The 19,959-nt window shown below is 40.7% G+C and overlaps 2 protein-coding genes across 10 annotated transcripts in view; one reads left to right on the top strand and one right to left on the bottom strand.

Annotated features, from left to right (window-relative positions):
* Positions 1-10,437, bottom strand: part of xirp2a (xin actin binding repeat containing 2a) — a 77,064-nt gene extending 66,627 nt beyond the window's left edge. For 2 of the 3 annotated variants that reach the window (XM_054790292.1, XM_054790310.1), the window contains exon 1: positions 6,907-7,325. In XM_054790292.1, the coding sequence (XP_054646267.1) occupies positions 6,907-7,101 (195 nt within the window). In that variant the 5' untranslated portion in view covers positions 7,102-7,325. Of the gene's footprint in view, positions 1-6,906; positions 7,326-10,341 lie in introns of those variants that run through there. The other variant, XM_054790302.1, reaches the window with a different exon arrangement.
* Positions 10,438-11,653: 1,216 nt separating this feature from the next.
* The window catches only part of nbeal1 (neurobeachin-like 1), a 35,382-nt gene continuing 27,076 nt past the window's right edge, over positions 11,654-19,959 (top strand). For 3 of the 7 annotated variants that reach the window (XR_008572731.1, XM_054790351.1, XM_054790392.1), the window contains exons 1-2: positions 11,680-12,027; positions 12,223-12,521. Coding sequence is in view for 6 of the 7 variants with exons in the window: in XM_054790351.1 (XP_054646326.1) it covers positions 12,471-12,521 (51 nt within the window). In the remaining variant the exon portion in view is untranslated. Of the gene's footprint in view, positions 12,028-12,222; positions 12,522-19,959 lie in introns of all 7 variants that reach the window. The other 4 variants (XM_054790378.1, XM_054790362.1, XM_054790401.1 and 1 more) reach the window with 4 other exon arrangements.

Raw genomic sequence — 19,959 nt, forward strand, 5'->3', positions numbered from 1 at the left:
TTATGCAGCAGGGTGTCGTCTATTAATACACCTGTAGGTGACGACAACGCTCTTTAGTGCTATTTGAAACCCGCTGTCATCGAAGAAGACCAACAAGGTTTGTTTTGGCACGTCAGCCATCAGCTATGCTGAGATGTTGAATGTGCCAGGCCTGTGTCTTGTTGAGCCTTACAAAGTGTTTGGCTGTAAGTGTTTTATGCTGATTCTACATCAGCAATTTAAGTGGAATGTGCATTTTAGTTATCTATTTAATTGTCATATTTGGAGGTGTTCAAAATCAGCATGTAAAATCGCTAATGCTAAATGCTAGCATGTACATATATGGGATTGTCAATGCGAATTAGCAAATTCGTTTAAATGCATTTTGTTTATGTTGAATGCACAGAGAAACGATTTGGTATCTCATTTAAGTTCTAACTGGTACGCTTTATTACTGTGCGTTCACTTTTAAAGTGCTTCAAAGTAAAGGCTCTAATGGAACTTACCTGGAGTTTTATTGAGAACTTGTTATCTGTGTGCTGAGCTAGCAAGTCAAGAAAAAAATGTTAGAGGGAGGAGATTAGAACTTTACAGACACTTTTTAACTTGTGTTATTTTGCACCACTCCAAATTCAAACTGTCTTTTCATTATATATGAGATATTTGAGAAATTGGAGTTGAAAAAAGTCCACAATCTGTGTCTCGGCTTGTCATGAAGGGGTGATGGAGGGTTCCGCAGCTAAACCAGTTGAGAACCACTGCCCATTTTTATTAGTGCAGACAACACAACACAACAAGCCAAATGGACGCAAACAACTCCATGTTTGGCTCATATGCATCAGTGCAGCAATTCCCACAGCCAGGGCGCAGAGCAACAAGTCATCATCACGCAGCAGATGAGCAATGTACACACATTGGGCCCCGCTGCCAGCCCCATTAAAAGATTCGAATCTGTGAAAGCGAGACGCGAGAGATGCCTGGTAAAAGTTAATGGAATTTTTATGAGCTCAATAGACATGATGGAGACACTAGTGTCCTCATCAAGTCTGCAGCCGTTTCTCACAGACACATTGCGGCTTTGAGTTTATTCAACATCTAACAGAATATGATCAGTGACGCTTGCGCATGGTGATGGATTCCCTCAGGAAAGTCATATTGTCCCATCTCTTAGCATGTGTTTCAACCAAATATGACAAACTGAAGACGCCTTGCTCCATTTAGCGGATTTAAAACAAAAAAATAGGAAGCTCGACAGAGCCGAGGACAAACAGGACAGTAAAAAAAAGACATAACTATCTTTCAGTGGTGATGACTCGGTATGAAATAAACATAGAACATTCCAGACCACCAACTCTCCTGTCTAAATTTACTCTGCATGATGTCATGATGATACACAGTCAAGTGACATGTAACAGGGGAAATGTTATGTGGAACTTGAGCAACCAAATTCCCTTTACATTCTCGTGTTTAATGTGCCGTCTGACAGGCATGCATACGTAAAAGTTATTTTAGGGACTGTCCCAGCGAAATCACATCTATAGGTGACTGTTTCGCTGTCATCTTAGCCCCTCGATGATACACTACCACCCACTGGCCAACAGCCGCCATTACATCAACACAGAGCCACTTCAATTCAAGTACATTTTCTATGATTTGATATCGTGGCACAAGAAGAATACCAGTCTAAATTGATAAATAATATATAATATGCTAATACTACTGAGAGGTACATTTTGCTAAATATAGCAAAATTACAAAACCCGTATTTTAGCGATGAAAAATCTGATACTCAGTAAGTCCGTGCGGACGTCCTTAAAAATGTATTTTTTCACATGATATCGGGTGTATTTCAATTCGTACACGTGTTTGTTAGGTAGATTACTTCTTCATTTTCAATTTCGTATCGGATTTATATTGAGTGTTGGACCACATCAAGTCAACAATTAAGTACAACTTTAAGCGTTTCAAACTAGCTATAGGACAAGATAAAAGGTATGTGGGATATTAATTTACTTTAATGTCTACCTGCAGACGAAGTTTCATCAAAATTAATTGCACGAAATATGTTTTTTTTTTTGTTTTTGCCCGGAATGTGGCGTTTGCATTGCGGTTAGTGTGAGGTGAAAACGAATACACAGTGTGCCGTTACACTGCAATATGAGGCATATAAATGTAAAATATGACACTTGACTGTCTTCCCTGGACTTTTTGATTATCAAAAAATGAAAATGGATACTCTGGTGACTTTTAAAACAGAGTTTCACAGCCTAAGTTTTTATGTATTTTGTAGGACGCTTGTACTTGCCAAGGTCTGTGGTCGACCACGGCTTTTGTCTTGACTCAATGTTAAAGCAATGGGAACAAAAGGCACGATTTTCCTGTACAAAGTCTTCAATATTTGGGGTAGAGAAGTGAATGAGGTATCAAAGTTCCAGTCATGCTTTATCACATAGAATTAATCAAAGACTTGATTTTACACATTTCTAAATTTTGTAACATTGCAACTACATACTATTTAGTTGCTTTGTTTTTGCAAGATGTAGAATAAACACACCCTGGAAGCCAAATCCCTTGTTTAATTTCTTTTTTTTTCTTTCTCCCCCGCTCTTCTTGTTGTTCTAAACCCTACTTCTTTTTGGGTCAATGCTGAAAAGTCATCCTTCGCTACATCATAGTTCGAACATCGCTCCCCCACTCTATCACGGTTTTCAAAAATTAATGAATTAATAAATGACGGCTGTTTCATGGTTTACTATCGCTTGTTATTAGTAAAAAAAAAAAAACATTGAAAAACAGGTTATGTTTAGTATTCTGGCCACTATGCGTCAGTAATGTTACATTGATGAGAGACATGACATTAGCTTAGATTACCTCCACACTGCATGGAGTCAGCCATGGCATGTCTGACATGACATACTGGAAGGAAGTTCTCCTCCCATTCAATGTGGAAATGGTAAGTTTTTGGTTACTTTATCCTTCTTCCCCACTCCGTCTGAGTCACTTTCTTAAGTGTAGAATGAGTAAATTGGAGAGGCCAACTAGTTAGCTCAGTAGCTTGCTAGGTGTCTCTTATGTCCCTGCAATGATCCTAGCCTGCCCAATGTGGTGTAAACAAAGAATAATAGGAGTGTAAATGTGACTGTAGGGGTGTTATTCCATGTCTACAGGTCTCTAATATTGGTAAAAATCATTTTAGAAAGTCATAAACAGGTTTTCTATGAAAATATTCCATTTATTAATTGTGAATCCCACTTTCTGCAAATTCACTTATCGCGGTCAGATCAGGAACCAACTGAGTTGCAGTCAGCATTCTCTCCTTAATCCCCACAGCAAACTCCAGCTTTATAGATGCCATGTTTGTTCTTACAGGCGTTGTGTGTTGTGGTAAACATTGTTTTAAACACTGTTTGTTGGTTTGTTGGTTTGTTTGCAGAATTACACAAAAACTACAAAACCAATTTCCTGTAATCCAGCCAATTTGGGCCCTGTAATGCAGTGACCAACCAGATCCAGCAGATGGAGCTATACCCACAGGACAATAGCGGTACCAGTCAATACTTCTCTTCCAAAGTCAGCTGGGAAAAACCCCTATGACTAGGGTTGGGCATTAAGCATTGATGCGAACTGGGAGTAACATTCCGATTCTGCCAGAATCGTTTTTAAACATTTTTTAACATTTCAATTTTTACGTTCGATGATCAACCAGCCCGCGACTGGAAAAAATGGCCGCATAACACCAACAAAGAAGAAGAGGCAGCAGGTCGGCGCAGTGCAACATTTGCAACGCCCTCATATCATGCAAAGTTGACCGGACCCTGCGAAGGGTTAGTCCAATCACCGTACTTGTTTGATATTCTCCACGCAGTTTAGTTGGAGCTCAGTAACATGGTTAAGTTACACGTTGTCTATTCTGCATCATGAGACACTCGCCAACACATAAACAACAGGACATTTGTAATTTTTTTTTCATAAAGTTTTCAAAAATAAAAGTCATTTGTAAACATGTACTCCTACGTAGAGACTTCAAAACATTTACAGTACGTTCAAGTTCAGTGGTTTGATATTTCTATCCTGGTTGAAAATAGCCCTGTGAGAAATTCATGGTAATTCATAAAATGTTAATATAATTTTTTAAAAATCGTGGGGACATTCAGATATTTCATCCAAGAACTTTGGTTAGCGCCCTCGTTTGAACCGTGCAAACTTTTATGACCCTACCTCTGAAAAGAATCGGAATCGAGAATCATTAAGAACCGGAATCAAAACGAGGAATCTGAATCGGCACCGCAATAGCTCAAATTCAAACGACGCCCAACCCCACCAATGACCCGGAACAGGATAAGCCGTTTAGGAAATAGATGGATAAATGGAGGTCTGCCCTCTACTGAGTGGTATTCTAGTGAGAAAATCTGATGATCCATCATTCTCTTCATTCAAGCTCTATCATTGGATCGGATACACCTTCAGTCAAAATGTAAGCATATTAACTAACATTTTGTACCTGTGTGAAAATACATAGCATGTGAATAAGCATGCGTGCACGCTTCCTTATGTGCACAGTGATGACCAGAAGGTCAGATGAATGCTGTAAACACAAATCCATGTCCTCCCTAGGCGCTTCCTGCTCGCAAAAACTCACTCTTTGCACTGCAGATAAATATGTGCATCACCTTACATTGGGGGTTGTTGAAAGCGGCCTGTAGTCCCACAGTGAGGACTTTAATCTCATCCCCGACCACACACATGTGTCAATCTGCCTAGCCAATGGCACAGTATCATTTAAATTATTCAAACGGCGGCACAGTAAGAAACGTGTGGGGAAAAAAAAGTCATCAAATATTAAGCTTCCTTTTTAGTTAGAGTCAAGGTCATGTTTTGTAAGCACCATAGCTGTCAAGCTTTAGCCTCTTGCTGGAAACCTGGGAAAACCGACTCATGCTCAATGCTTAACTCGGTAGCTAAAGAGCTACAGGTCGTACACAATGTAATCTGATCCAATACAAGAGTTGCATCAAAAAATCTTCCCTTTACAAAGATAATAACGCTCAGTTAGGATTGAAAATGTCATATGCTTATTACTGAGAGTTGTGTCAAATGTTTAGGTTAATGAGCCTTTGGTGTGATGCTGTGTTGTGCCCTGCTACAGCAATGAAAACAAGAGTGGAACCACCATAATAATGACTTCTGTGGTCCTCGGGTTACGTATGAGTTCCGTTCCTAAATCGTGACTGTTGAGCCTGTTCACGAGTGAAAGAGTGACGAAATGCAAGATCGACAGACGGATTGGTGCGGCGTTTGCATGAGTACGTGAGGAGAATGGCTCAGTGCAGAGAGGACTGTTGTTTTGGCATGGTTGTTATCCTTGTTATCCTTACAACATCCAGGTAGACTGTAGAGACTAGTTCTCCAGCGAAACCAAAAAAACTGACCAAAATTACACTTTAAATTCATTTACACGAGCACATACGTAATCATGAAACTCGGAACGCCGCAAACTCATGAGCACCACCTGTATTGTGACAGTGGTAGTAGAAGTCGTACTGGAGGAAAATAATAAACAGACGTAACAGAACAGATTTCTAACACCATTAGTGGCTCCACACACAGCAGGCTCTGTGTCTGGAAGCGATGTGATAATGATGGTAATGATTAGTTTGCTGAGTCTCAGTCGTTTGCAGTACATTTGGTTAAACCTCACTTCAGCAGTCACTGACACATTCTGGAATGTGCAGCCGAAAAGCTCTTATCACTTCCCCATTGTTATGACTTCTATAGGCAGCAAAGGTCGAAAGACAAAAACAGGTTCATACTAGACGCTGCAGGCAAATATCAGTCTTTTCCGGCCGCACTGAGTAGAACAAAGACCATGCAAAGATGCAAGTGGTGATTCTGTGGTTTTTGATGCAGATCATTAGCCGGAGTCATCTGTGTGGAATATTTATACCTCCGGTGCCAGATGTGAGTCTAAATGATCCATGTTGACTCTCTTTTTAGAGGTGTTTGATCTGAGTCCAGCTGGAGCTGATGTACCAATTACTGGGTTATTTTCAAATCCTTCTAAACCATAAAGTTCACCAAGTCTCAAATAACAGGGTGTTGAATGTCACTGCCCAGTGGCAGTGTACTTGTGTGTGTGTGTGCGCCATCGGTTGGCGCTGCACGACTACGTTGCCCATAATGCACTGGCTCAGGGTTGTGTTTGGCTTTCAGGAAATGATTTGGCTAAGTTAAGGTTTCCATTCTCCATCATGCCAGAACTTTTCTGCAGTTAATGTCACAACCACGTTGGATCAAAAAGTAGGTTGCCTGGCCCCTTTAAGTCATCATTAGACATGAGGAAAAAGTGCATGAGACGGCAAGATTTTCCTCTGAAGGTTCCAGCTGAGATGGAAAAACTGAGCAGAGGCCGATGTGCGCTGTAAGCATTTTTTTTTTCAGTAAACTGAACAAAATAATACAATAATCCCAAATCGTGTTTTTTCAACCGTTTAGTTACAGATTATTGTCATTTTTTCAGTATACTAAAGAAAGTTACCACGTGCTACACACAATCCATACATTATTGCTTTTAATAAACGAATGACAATTTAATGAAATGCTGCAAAGTGGGTTTTTTTCATCATTTGCTCCCTAAAAAACTAATTATAAAAAATTAAAACAATGTACTTGGGGGAGGTGATAAATCTCAATAGAATGTAATTTCCCCACAGAGATCTGTCTACCAGATGCTTGTGGCTTCTGCGTACATTTTTCACATTTCTTTGCAGCTTCCTTTTTGAAATGCAAGAAGCCTGAACCCCATCCATCTATCTGACACCTTCAACTCCAAGTGCAAGGCAACCAACAAACTTTCTCACACTCTGCTGACATGCTAAAAAAGTACAAATTCCAAACAGACGGACTATGAAAAATGTTTCGTATACTCACGGTTGACTTCTCGAACATCCTCTTCAGACTGTCAAGCGGGATGTCAAACCTCTCAATCCGCTTGGCCGCTTGCAGGTCCTCTTTGAGCACCGGATCTTCTGATGCCTCTACCTGTGGCCCACGTTGACCTTGGGAGTGGATGCTCGAGGACGCTGAGCTCACCACCCCTTCTCCATTTCCTGATTGAGTTTCCATTGTCCGAGAGAAACCGTATATCCCCCCTCCTTCTGCCTTCGGAAGAAGTATCGTGCGGGTGAAGACGTGAGGGACTTAGGAAAAGGTGAATGTACACTCGATCCGGGAGTTGTTGGGGTTCCTCTTTGTGCGCGGAGCTCCACAAGTTGCGCTGGCTGGAAGGAAGAGGAGGAGAAAGAGAAAGTTCACCAAAGTTTTTTTCCCCTCTTTCCTCATCTGCCCTGTAATTACTCACGCAGACACACACAGAGGGAAAAAGAGACAGGCTGCCAGAGAGCAAAGAAAGGAGCAGAGACGTTCTGATTCACCACGATTAACCTTAAAGCAGTCTGAGAGAGTTTTCTTGCAACCCAGTACATTCAAATCCTATTTGGGTCCAATTTTTGCACATAAATACTGACTGTACCAGCTTTTCTTTGCAGGCATTTTGTAAGAAACTAAAAAGCCAAAAAACGTACTTGCTAACTATTATATTGTTAACAACACTGTTAGCGTATGCCTTATAGCGTTTCCTCCAAAAACAACCCATCAAAGTTTGATGAGAATGCAGATAAAGGTGTGGTTATGGGAAATGATTTTCAAAATGTCACTTTGGCATCAACACTGTACAAACTGAAATTTAAGCAAGACTTAATCTGAAATATTCACTAACAGTATGTTATTTCTTACTATGTTCAACCTGTTTGCATGTACAATAAGTAATACAGTAAGTTTACTGCGGTTAATTGGTCCCACACTTGATCGTGATAAGTGGATTTCCGCGAATTAGGGTTCCTTATTTATAAATCAAATATTTTTGTAGTTAGAAAACCTGTTTACGACCTTCTAAATGCGTTTTTTAACATTATTAGAGCCCTCTATACATGAACTAGCACCCCTATAGTCACCTTCACACACATATTGCCCAATATAGTAGGCATAATAAGAGTAAATAAGCCATTTAAGACTATAAACAAATAATAATTGTGTTCGTGCGTCTTGCTATAAATGTGTTCCCTGGAGGAGCTGAGTGGAAGGTGGACAGGAAGTGACGTCAGGGGATCAGTTGACTTTTAGCTCGGCGTGGGTTACTGCAGGATCAGTAGTTTGTGTTTTTATTAGGGCTCATTGTGCCTGTTGTGAGAGAATTCAACTCTGGCATTTGTGTGTGTCACCAAATACATCACTTACAGCATCTTTGAATGCATCTACTGAATGCCTTCATTTGGGGAAAATTTTGCTTCACTATGCATTTCTTTTTTTTACTAATAATAGGCCGTAGTCAACCACAAAACAGCACAGTTTATTAATTTGTATATTTGGAAAAACAGTGATAGCATGAAGCTGTGAAATTCAAACCACAAAGTGGCAAGGGACGTCCGTATACCAAAATCTGAGATAAACTGCTTAAAATACGCAAAATAATCTGTCAACATTTGACATGCTAAACTGTTTGAAGCAAGTAAAATCAAAGGTTAAAATCAAGTTATTTTGCTATAATATACATAATATATATATATATATATATATGTATATAATATAATATAATATAAAATATCTCCAATTTGAGTACATATTATTTAAAATGAGAAAATCTGTCTAACATAGAAAGTGCTGGATAAACTACATGTTGTCAGCTTGGAACTGTCCACCCCCTACAATCACAATCTGCCCCTCTGTTCTTCATTTTAACCAGGAAGTAGCCCGCTACCTTATAAACTGATGGACAAACAAATATGACACGTTTTTTTTCAACTAAGTAGCGCTTGTGGGGAGAGCATGCACATGCACGCGGAGGCCATTCACACCACTGACCCACACGATGTGTTATCATTAGCAAATTCACACTAGTTGGCTCAGCCTGTGATTTCATTTTTTCACTTTCACTTTGTGTATGATGTTGAATTCTGTACCCTCTTGGTTCATGTTTTTTTTTTGCACAGTACACAAATAAAATAATCTTGCTGTGCTTGCTTTTTCTTTCAATCATCTGGTCATAGGAAGAACAGATCTTCACCCCTAACCCACCCGTCCTGCTGTTTACAACTCCCTTGGGCTTAAATAAACGGTTGGCCCACTTGCCTGTGTTGCACCCATGATGGTGGACACACAGGCACTTCCTATAGGGAGGGCTTTCCTGCACTCTGTGGAAAAACAAGGGAAATCAACTCTCAATCTTTCCTGTGTGATGCTGTCGTGTTTAAAACTCTATTTTTTGCCCCCCTCTTGCTCTAAGACAAAAAAGCAGGGGGCAAATTGTGGCCAGGAGACTTAAGTAGTAAGTGAGCTGAGAGAGTGCGTCACGAGATAGTGGAGTCTTAGTTACAGGCTTGGAATCAAAGATAACCCAAGCTGAAAGGCATAGCCATAAATAAAAAAGAAAGGGGAATGAATCGAGAAGCAATCCAGATAATCATCTAATCTTAATGAATGACGAGCCATGATATACTGTATGCATGTGTACTGCTGTGAGGACGTTGAATAACTCCCTTTATGCTTGGGCCAGATACATTATTCAAAGAGGGCCAAATTTACAGCCCTTAGTCACATACTTGAAATATATATAGCTTTGTTAGTTTGACTGTTTTAACTCTATATTTGCTGCATGCACACCGATGCTGTTTCAAAGCACAGGGCAGGAATTCCATCTGAGTGCAAACACAAAGCCCCAACTCTTCCAGGAGAGTTCTGAGTTTTTATGCTGAGGATGCAAAAATGTCTGTTTTTGTTTAAATAAATAAAATAAGTCTCACTACTTGTTTTTAGTCATCTCTGGTGTAGAACTACTTTTTCTTGGTGCACGGGTGTGGTTTCGAAGCTTCATTTGACTTGGTTTTGTCTGCAATGTTCTTTAAACAGACCAGAGAGACAGAGATGCCATCTGCTGCCCTGACCAGCCATCAGCTGCTTCCTTTCTCTGTGGAGGGACAAGTAAATGTTGATTATTCGTCACATGTATGAAGCCGACCATACCAGGGAAGCTGTGCTCCCATTTGAGGGCCCCTTTATGGCCTAACAGGACTTAAAAATATCAAGTTAACTTGCAAACGAAAAGGGTGTCAATATGTGACCTGTTTTTTTTTTGTAGCCTAGCCAGGCGGTGTGTCGTGGAAATGAACCTGTTAGTCCACAATGAAATACGCTAGCAGAGTGTTAGCATGTTGTGTTTGTCTACAACTCATTCCTTTTTAACCAACATTGAATCAACACAGGTAACTGTTTAGCATGTATTTTTAAATCAGTTGTCCCTCCCCCATTTACCAGATTTGACAACAAAAGAGTCAGCAGCAGCCCTGTCTCCCCATAACTTTACCCCTCCCTGTGCCAGTGAAGAAGGTGAGCAGCACTGTGTTCAATGACATGTCACTCTGTATCATTGCAGGGAGTCTGTGGGAATTACAAAAAAAGAAACAATATTTTTGTGATGACAGAAATTCCAACACAAATTATTTTTTCCATAAAATGATTCCATTTCAACTTTATTTTCCTGTTGGCAGATTTAAAAGTGAATGTACTGCATAAGTAAACTTGTTTAAGACTTTCGTAAATGTTTTGGAATTCTTTAATTACAATACAAACTCACATGTGTTATGTTCTCTTGCCTCAAATAGTGAATTGCATACTACAGTATATGCAGATTCTTGCATGGGCACATCACTAGTAGTAAATATTACACTGGTAGTAGGGGCAATGTAATTTCTTTTTCATGGGGCCCAGAATTCTTGGCGGCACCCCCTAAGTCTTTGACTTAACTGCTCAACCTTTGCAGGTCAGTGCTGCCCTCTGTTGTACAACACTCCATGGTTGCGTAATACGTTGCATTAGTGTCTAATGTGGAGTTTCGTGCACATGTCCTTTCTTATACGTTGTAAAATGTTAAATATATCACCTACCCCAGTCAACTAAAACTGGCAACTAAAAGTATGGCTGAAAAGGCTGGTTTCTCCTTGAATTTGTTTATTTTTTTTCTGGTGCATTTTATTCATTTAAGTCATATACATTAAACAACTTTTAGTAATCGGTTATTTAATGTGTTTTGTATGACAAATATTTGGATTGGTTGCAGCGTCATACTCTTTCCACTAGGCGGCAGTAAATCAACATGAAAAACAACGAACCCATTCTTAGCAACTACGTGGAGCCACATCGGCACCGTAAAGCAGAAAAAACTGTCGTGACTATCAAACGTATTCTACATACCAAAAAGCTACTTTCAGTTTTAAGATTTCTCTTAGGGTAATACATGTCACGCAAAAGAAGCAAGTGTACCTCTTTGAGCCTGCACATTAGGCCTGAAAGCGTTTACTTTCCTAGTGTTCTCGTGATGTCTGGACAGCGTACTAACTACATTTCCGGTTTGCTGTCAAAATAAAAGGCCACTGTTATACTCGCAATGATGTTTCACCATAAATACATCAACATTTTTAAGATAATTGTAATATTTCAACAATGTCGCTTACAATGGTCTTTATGTTGCCTGCACGCTAATGCATGCAATATTTGTGATGAAAACCGGATCTTAGATGTCTTGGAAATCAGTCATCTTATTTTGAAAGAAAACCAAACGTCATCGAACAGAAGGCAACTCTCTGTTCCACGCATCGCGTTGTTTTGGGCAACTTGACCCGTTCTTACTCTGGTAAAGATAGTGGTTTTCGCTATCCAGGTGACTAGTCTTCCAGTACTTTTCGGCAAAAATCCACGTTAACAGGTACAGCCGTTGTTATGACATACAAGACCGCAGTGTCGGGACAGGCTTGGTAAGACGAGCCTCTTCTGTCACATGAGTAGGAATAGGAGGAGGAGGTGGAGGAGAAAGGGAGGCTAGAAAATAGAAATAGGCATTTTGACAGCTAGCTTGCGGCTAGCCCGACCAGGTAAGGTCGTCTAATGCCGTACTCTTTGCCGGAAGATGAGTGACGGCGTAACACAGCTGTCACACGACAGGTGAGGCTGATTGAGGCTAACTTGTACTGTAGAGCACATAAGAGACGCAGACATTTTCCCTTGTGTGTGTTTTGACCGCGGAATATCAAGTCTGTTTGTGTTGGGATATAGCAGGAGAGCTCAAAGTGCATCGAGTGCGATTGTCGCTTCGCTGCAACTTCACCAACAACTAAACCTGTGCTTCTGTCCTGACAGTGTCAACATTATTCCGAATGCCGACTGACGGATTTTAAATACCCAGCGCCCTCCAGCAAGGGACGTTTACCGTGGAATATACAGATTTTGAGATCTGACTGTTTTTGTGTGATATATCGCCAACGGGGGACGGTCATGATGCTGATACCCAGTAGCCAAGGTTGAGGTCTTGACTTACTTACCATGAAGCTCCCAGAAAAGTGACCTCGGTGGAGCCTACAGCCCAAGGGTGCCACTCACTGGGCACAATGGCATCCAGTGAGAGACTGTACGAGGTCTGGATGCTCTATTGCACCAAGGTGAGCTCGATCTGACTACTCCATGTTACACTGATTTTAATTGAATGACGTGACGTCATTTGCTAGCTAATGGTGAAGAGCCTAATATTAATGCACTTTGCAATGAGGGGTGTCGAAACTTTTTCCACCAAGGGCCCCGTGCACAATAACTGAAGGATTTGTGGGTCACTTTGATACACGAGAGCTATCTGGACCAAACATTGACATAGGTGACAAGGCAAATTAGTGTAAGATCAAGGACTATACAGTATCCCATTAATAATGAAAAATTGAATGGAATGGATGGAATGGAATAAAAAAATGAGCCAAAAAGTGGCCCACAGATCCCACTTTTGACACCCCTTGTCTAAAGAGTGCAAATTAGACAGACATTTGCATACAACGTAGCAGAACTGAATCATCTACAGTGGGTGGTCATGGCGGGTTTCAAAGTCCAAATTAGAGGCTGTGATGATATGGGAGCTGATGCAACTAATGGTGCGGTGTTTCTACTCGGGAGATGAATGACTTGGCTCTCGAGCTGAGACAGCACGCCTTGAGTCAGCTGTTGGCTACATTTAATTCACCTGCCAATAAATCCTTAGCATTTCCTGGTGTCCAATCAAAACAGCCTCCCTGAGCCTCTCCTCACGTGAGTCTAGCTACAGCAACACACTCAGCGCCCACAGTAATCCCCCGCAATAACACGCACAGTACGCCAACCCACCCCCCTCCAGAGCATTTTCCCCATGAAAGCAAAGCTGTGTGTTGAAATAAAGTGTGTTTGATCACATGACCTTGAACACATGTTCTTCTCAGCCTGTGGTGTGGCTGCACAGATTCCCGCATTTACACGTCATTCGTACTTGCAAGAGCGAATGTTTGCATTGACTCAGCATTACACTGTCAGAAAGAATCTCATCACTTATGGATTTATTCTGGCTGTGAGTGTCTTTTTGGCAGATTGTGAGGAGAGGTGTTGATGTACATACATTTGAGTTGCAGTCAGTTCAAGCCTCATTTTGTTGTCACATTTCGCACTTTAAAAAGCATGGCATCAAATGATGTAGATAAAGGGAGTGTGTTGTGCGAAGTTGCTGCAGATCTCTTCTCAGTGCAGTGAAGTGATGAGCGGTCACAAACGACAGCTAAGACCATTACGTAACCAGCGATCCTCTTAGGTGCTGTCATTGGCTCGTGCCTGTGTGTTGTCACTGCACAGAGGCAGCTGCTGGTATCCAGTGGTAGAAACACAACACTGTACTCTGTGCATCCTTTTCCCACCCCACCTCTGTGTGGTGTTCACACAGTCTATTCCAGGATGCTGATTGCTAGTTTAAAAACAAGAAATGGAAATAATCTCATCCGTGGTCAAACTGTCGCCATCATCAAACCTTTATTTACTATACAGCCTAGGTTCCCAAAGTGGGGTACACCAATTGTAACGGGGGTACGCGAATAAAAATGAAAAACGCCCAACACTCACACTTACGAGTGCGCCAAGGAGAACGGAGCAGAAAAGAGACAGAGCATGAAGTTGTTCATTGCTCTGTGTGTGTCATATGAACAAATAAGTAAGTTTGATAGTTTTGTGCATTAAGTGTGTTTAATCTTGAAGATGTCATTTATGTTGGCGTTCCAATCCCCGCATGGCGCAGCAGTGAAATTTGTCACTGAGTGGACCTTCCCCTGAAATGAGGCTTTATCATTGGTTATATGTATTTTTGTACTTCGGATGCTGCTTTATCGTGATTGTTAAATCCCCTTCAATTAGGTCATAAATTCATATGCAGATTTAAACCACGGCCATTGTGATTATCCAAAAAAAGTGAAGCTCACATTCCAGCCATTCAAACGGAAGGATGCCAACATCAGACTAGAATTATAGATACAGTATGTAGGCTGATTACTTATTTATTTACCGGCACTCATGTCAAACTTTATCGAAATGTGACCATGCAGAATACACATTTTTGACCTGGAATGCCAATAAAATGAATTAACCAATTAATTTAGTTCCATATGTCAAGTTAATAAAAAGGTGTATGTTTTTTAAGTGTGCTACATGGCCTCAGGTCGAATGTCTGAAGGGGTATGCCGCTGTAAAAAAAAAAAAAAAAAAAAAAGTTTGGGAACCACTGCTGTACAGGTCATGTTTTAAGCAACATATATTCATATATCCCATATATTTTTGCCTTTTTGAGGCTGGTTCCTCTTGAATAGGAAAAACACGTGTAACAAGTTCATTGTTTGATGCTTGCTTTTTTCTACCTACTGCCGATTTAATTATTATAACCCACCTGGAACATTGAAAACACCCTGGAATAACACTGATGTCACTGACTTTGTGTCAGACATGCCTTGTGGAGTTCTACAACATCCCACACACTTCTTCAAATGCACCAGTGCTGTGACGTCACGGTTGGGGGAGTTGTAAGCCATACACTGTGACCACATCCGTCTATAAATTCTTCAAGGAGGCGAGCTTTTTTTATACCGTGGTTTCAGTGACTCCATCCATGTCACCTCCACCATAATGGGTCATTCACCCAAGCAGAGCAGCAGGCAGACCACGCCTGTCTAGAGTGTTGGAGCACTTGCTGGAGCGACAGTAGCACAGCACCCTCGCAACAAAACTCCAGTTATTAAATCAGGATATGATGTCACATAGCAGAGCCTCATCTGTTCTCCCAGATAAGCACGTTCTTACCATCACAATGAATGACCACTGTTAATTGATCTCTGCATTTATTAATCACAGGAAGCCCTCGCACCAGTGTTAACGTTTTGTTGTTCATTCAGCTTAAACAGATATTCCACAATGTGATCAAATAGCTTTGCTATATATGCCTGTCTGTCTGTGTGCTCATGCTTAAGAGTTTCTCTGAATCCAGTGTCGAAGTCCGAGGGTAATAGGGACTATACAGAGTAGGGTGTGTCCCTGTCTGCCACAGTCCAAACCCTCAATGGGCATCTGTCCTCCAAAGCTGCTGTCTAAATGAGAACATTCTTGCACACATACACACTGCAGTCAGAGGGGGGAAACCGCTTGCTTGCACTGTCACATGCTGGAAAGTATTGAGCATTTAGCCAATAAATTCAGTGGCAGCTCAGACAGCATGCACTCATTTCCCTGATTATAGCATGAGATTCATGCACAGGCTTGTTTCACCAGCCGCAAGTGTTATTAACTTCACCGAGGAGGTTATGTTTATTTATTTGTGTTGTATGGCTTAAGGCTTTTATCAACTCGACAAAAATATACACTTTTATATTTGCTCCCATCTTTCATGAGGTGAACTCAAAAGATCTAAAAATGTTTCTCTGTACACAAAAGGCCTATTTCTCTCAAATATTGTTGACAAATCTGTCCAAATCTGAGTGAGCTTTTCTCCTTTGCAATTACAAGCCATCCACATCACAGGTGTGGCATATAAAGATCCTGATTATACAGCATGTTTTTTTTCACTGGTGTGCCTTTACACACACAAGGGTTCTGTATGTTTTGTCATATTTCCTGGTCTTTTCATTTCAGTTTTCGTCTCTTGTTTTCCTTGCCTGTGACATCTTGGTTTTTCTTTTCATTTCTGTCGGCAACGTATCCATTGCTCATCCTCCGTGAGCTCTTTACACCGGTGTTCCTCTGTACTACTACTACTACTACTACTACTACTACTACTGGGTTGAACGGGCGGCTTGTTGATTAGTTAGAGCACTGCTGCCACCAAGCTGGAGGCTTGTGTATTGTTCAAGCATGAATACCATGCATGCAGGCCAAACGTGAAGACACTGATACTGAAAGTACCCCCTGCCTCGTAAAACCGTCCCTGCTCCACACTATTTGATAAGCCCTGGCATGACCAAAGAATTTCTGCTGCGAGACCACCATCAGAAACCATCTCAGGGAGCTCATCTGCATTCTCATCGTCTTCATTTGGGTCTCGACCTTCATTGTTGTAACCGAGTTGAGTGGACAGATGCTCACATCCTATGGCGTTTTGTACTTAAGAGAGGTTTTATCGTCATTGATAAATCCCGGTTTTCACTGTAGAGGGCAGATGGCAGACAGTGTATATGGCGTCGTGTGGGTGAGCCGTTTGCTGATGTCAGCGTTGTGGATTGAGTGGGCCGTGGTGGTGGTGGGGTTACAGTATGGGCAGGCATATGTTATGGACAACAAACACAGATGCATTTTATTGATGACATATTGAATGCACAAGGCCTATTGTCGTGCCATTCCTGCACGAGCATCACCTTATATTCCAGCATGATAATGCACAGCCCTATGTTCTAAGGTTATATACACAATTTCTGGAAGCTGCAAACATCCCAGTTCTTGCATGGCCAGCATACTCACCGGGCATGTCACCCAGAGCATGTTTGAGATGCTGTGGATCGGCGCACGCAACAACGTGTTCCAGTTCCTGCCAGTATTCAGCAAGTTTGCACAGAGGAGTGGACCAACATTCCACAGGCCGTAATCTACAACCAGATCAACTCTATGCAAAGGAGATGTGTTGCACTGCATGAGGCAAATGCTGGTCACACACACCCCACTATCACCAATACAGTAAAACTGGGCATTTTGGAGTGGCCTTTTATTGTATCCAGCCTAAGGCACACCTGTGCAATAATAATGCTGTCTAATGAGCATCTTGATACACACAGATTTAGTCAGATTTATGAACAATATTGAGAGAAATAGGCCTTTTGTGTTTTAGATTTTTGAGTTCAGTTAATGAAAGATGGGAGCAAAACAAAAGTGTTGTGTTTCTATTTTGGTTGAGTGGGTATGATGGGTAGGTATTGTTCGAAGGATGCTCTCGTACATGTTTGTGGGAATCCACACATGTGGACTTCATACATAGTTATACGAGGGATTTTAATTTAACAACATAAATCTATCATTTAGCATGTTGACATTTAAAATCCCCGTCTGGATTTGTCAGAGTCCATTGTAACTTCATGTGGTTATGTAGCATCATCATTGCTCAAAGAAGGTATAGTTTAACCAGGGCCCCGTTGCACAAAACTAGGATAAGGGATTAAGCCGGGATATCTTGGTTACCCTGGCTCAGTTTATCTTTGATCCGGTTTCATAAAAGTGGGATGGTGCTACCATGGAGATTTATTCTGTGGAGTTAGCCTGCTCCAAGACCAGGCTAAGGTCCAGGAAGTATTTCATCTTATCCCTTATCTCAGTCTGCAGTCACCATAAACAGAAACTAATAATTAATCTACAAGTACACGCACTGTCATTATTTCAATGTTTGTCATCAGTCATTTACATCATTGCACATTAATGATTTTACACGATGTTGCATTCGTTAGGTCATTTCCACATACTATATATAAAAATACACACCCCATATAAATACAAATACACATGTACAAGATACAAGAGTTTGGTTTGGTTTGGTTTGGTTTAGTTTATTTGAACATGAAGGTTACAAGGGAATACATCTCATGAATCATTCTTTGACAGTTCCACATGTCCAAAAGGAGTAGGAAGAAGCAAAGCTTATTTAATCCTACCCCCCATCCATTCTACATCTAGTACAGTACATGTAGTTCACTTCCTGCATTCCATGTCGTGTTTTCTGTGATAGTCAGGATAATACATAATAGATAACGGTAAGACAGCCCTCCCAAAAAAAATAAAAAATTAAGTATATATATACATGTACATTAATAATAATAATAATAATAATAATAATAATAATAACTAATTAATAAATAAAGAACTTTTTTTTTTTAACAAAAAAAACAAAAACATAACAAACCTGACAGAACAATCAAGACTCTTCTGCCTTGTATTTAGCAAACATCAACTGCTTGTATTGTTTTTTGAATTTGCTCATCTCTGTACATTGTTTTAGTTCCTTACTCAATCCGTTCCATAATTTAATTCCACACACGGAAATGCTGTGGGTTTTCAGCGTAGTTCTCGCGTATAAATGTTTTAAGTTTAATTTTCCTCTAAGATCATATTTCTCCTCTCTGATTGAGAAATACTGTATGAGGTTTTTGGGTAACGAGTTGTTATTAACTTTAAACATTATTCTAGCGATTTGAAAGTGTACTAAATCTGCAAATTTTAATATCTGCGATTTTAAAAATAGAGGGTTTGTATGTTCTCTATACTTGGCATTGTGAATGATCCTTACAGATCTTTTTTGCAGTACAGTGAGTGAGTGAAGATTGCTTTTGTAATTATTACCCCATATCTCCACACAATACGTTAGATATGGTAATACTAAGGAACATTACAGAGTGTGGAGTGATTTTTGGTCAAGAACATATTTTGCTTTATTCAATATAGAGATATTTCTCGCCACCTTTTGTTGTATATATTTAATATGAGATTTCCTACTCATTTTTTCATCTATTACAACCCCAAGGAATTTAACAGTCTGTTGGGAGTTACATTTGCACAGTTTTACTCTCGTCTGCAGTCAGTATCACCTACAATTTCAACAGATTCATAATAAAAGTGCGAGTACATTTTCGGGGGTGTTGGCTAATTAATGTTGATGTGTACTACATTACCCAGAAGCATTAGCGCTCGAGGGGAACCGGAAGTCGGCACACTGTTGAAGCTACGAGCGAGCACTGGTGATGTGCTAATAAAGCAATAAAATCCTACTTTTGTGCAACGGGCCTCTGATCTAAGGGAAAATTGTCAACATTTCATCCGCCAATATAATTTCTCACAAGACAAAGCCTGAGCAAAAGTACTGCGCTCTTTAAGTGCAAATCTTCTCCTCTCACATTCTTACTACGTGGCCAGTGCTGGTGTTTCTTTAGTCACAGGCTTGTCCCAATGACTTCATGAGAAAAGCAGCAAGCATGCTTCCTGCTACGGTTTGGCTGATTCCCACACTGGCAGGCAGACAGAAGCACTCAGCCGTCATGAGATGAGCTGTCAGGATATGACATATGATACACGGTTCATTTGTTAATCTTAGCTGTGCATCTTATTACCTTTTTGTTTCTAAAAAATGCAATTTGACAATGTGCATTGCGACATATCACCCACATAATCTTATGAACAAAGCTGACATTTGCTCCTGTCAAGTGCTTGCGTGCAGGTGGAGTCTCACCTTTTACTTTCTATCTTTTTTGCAAAAGACAATTTCATAATCTTCTCAAGTAGACCCTACTCATGCCTTTCGGGCCAGTCTTCCTCTGTGGCTGAAGTTGCCAGCCTGTCGCTGTCTGGGCTTTGTTCCAGGAATTTAAGATATGTCGATCGGCCGGCTGCAAACTGACCTCCGCTGCCCCACTCAGAATGTAGTCTGGCTTGTTTTCTGCTCCAGCAGGTGCATTATCGTGCCCTGAGTCTTAGATAAGAAAGCAGATAAGTAACACGCCTGCCTGAAGCATTTGCTCTCACGTGCTTTACGTGTAGCAGTGACATGAAATACTGTGCTAATTTACATGCACAGTGTGCTCATAT

Source organism: Dunckerocampus dactyliophorus, chromosome 1, assembly GCF_027744805.1.
Source record: "Dunckerocampus dactyliophorus isolate RoL2022-P2 chromosome 1, RoL_Ddac_1.1, whole genome shotgun sequence".
Classification (NCBI taxonomy): domain Eukaryota; kingdom Metazoa; phylum Chordata; class Actinopteri; order Syngnathiformes; family Syngnathidae; genus Dunckerocampus; species Dunckerocampus dactyliophorus.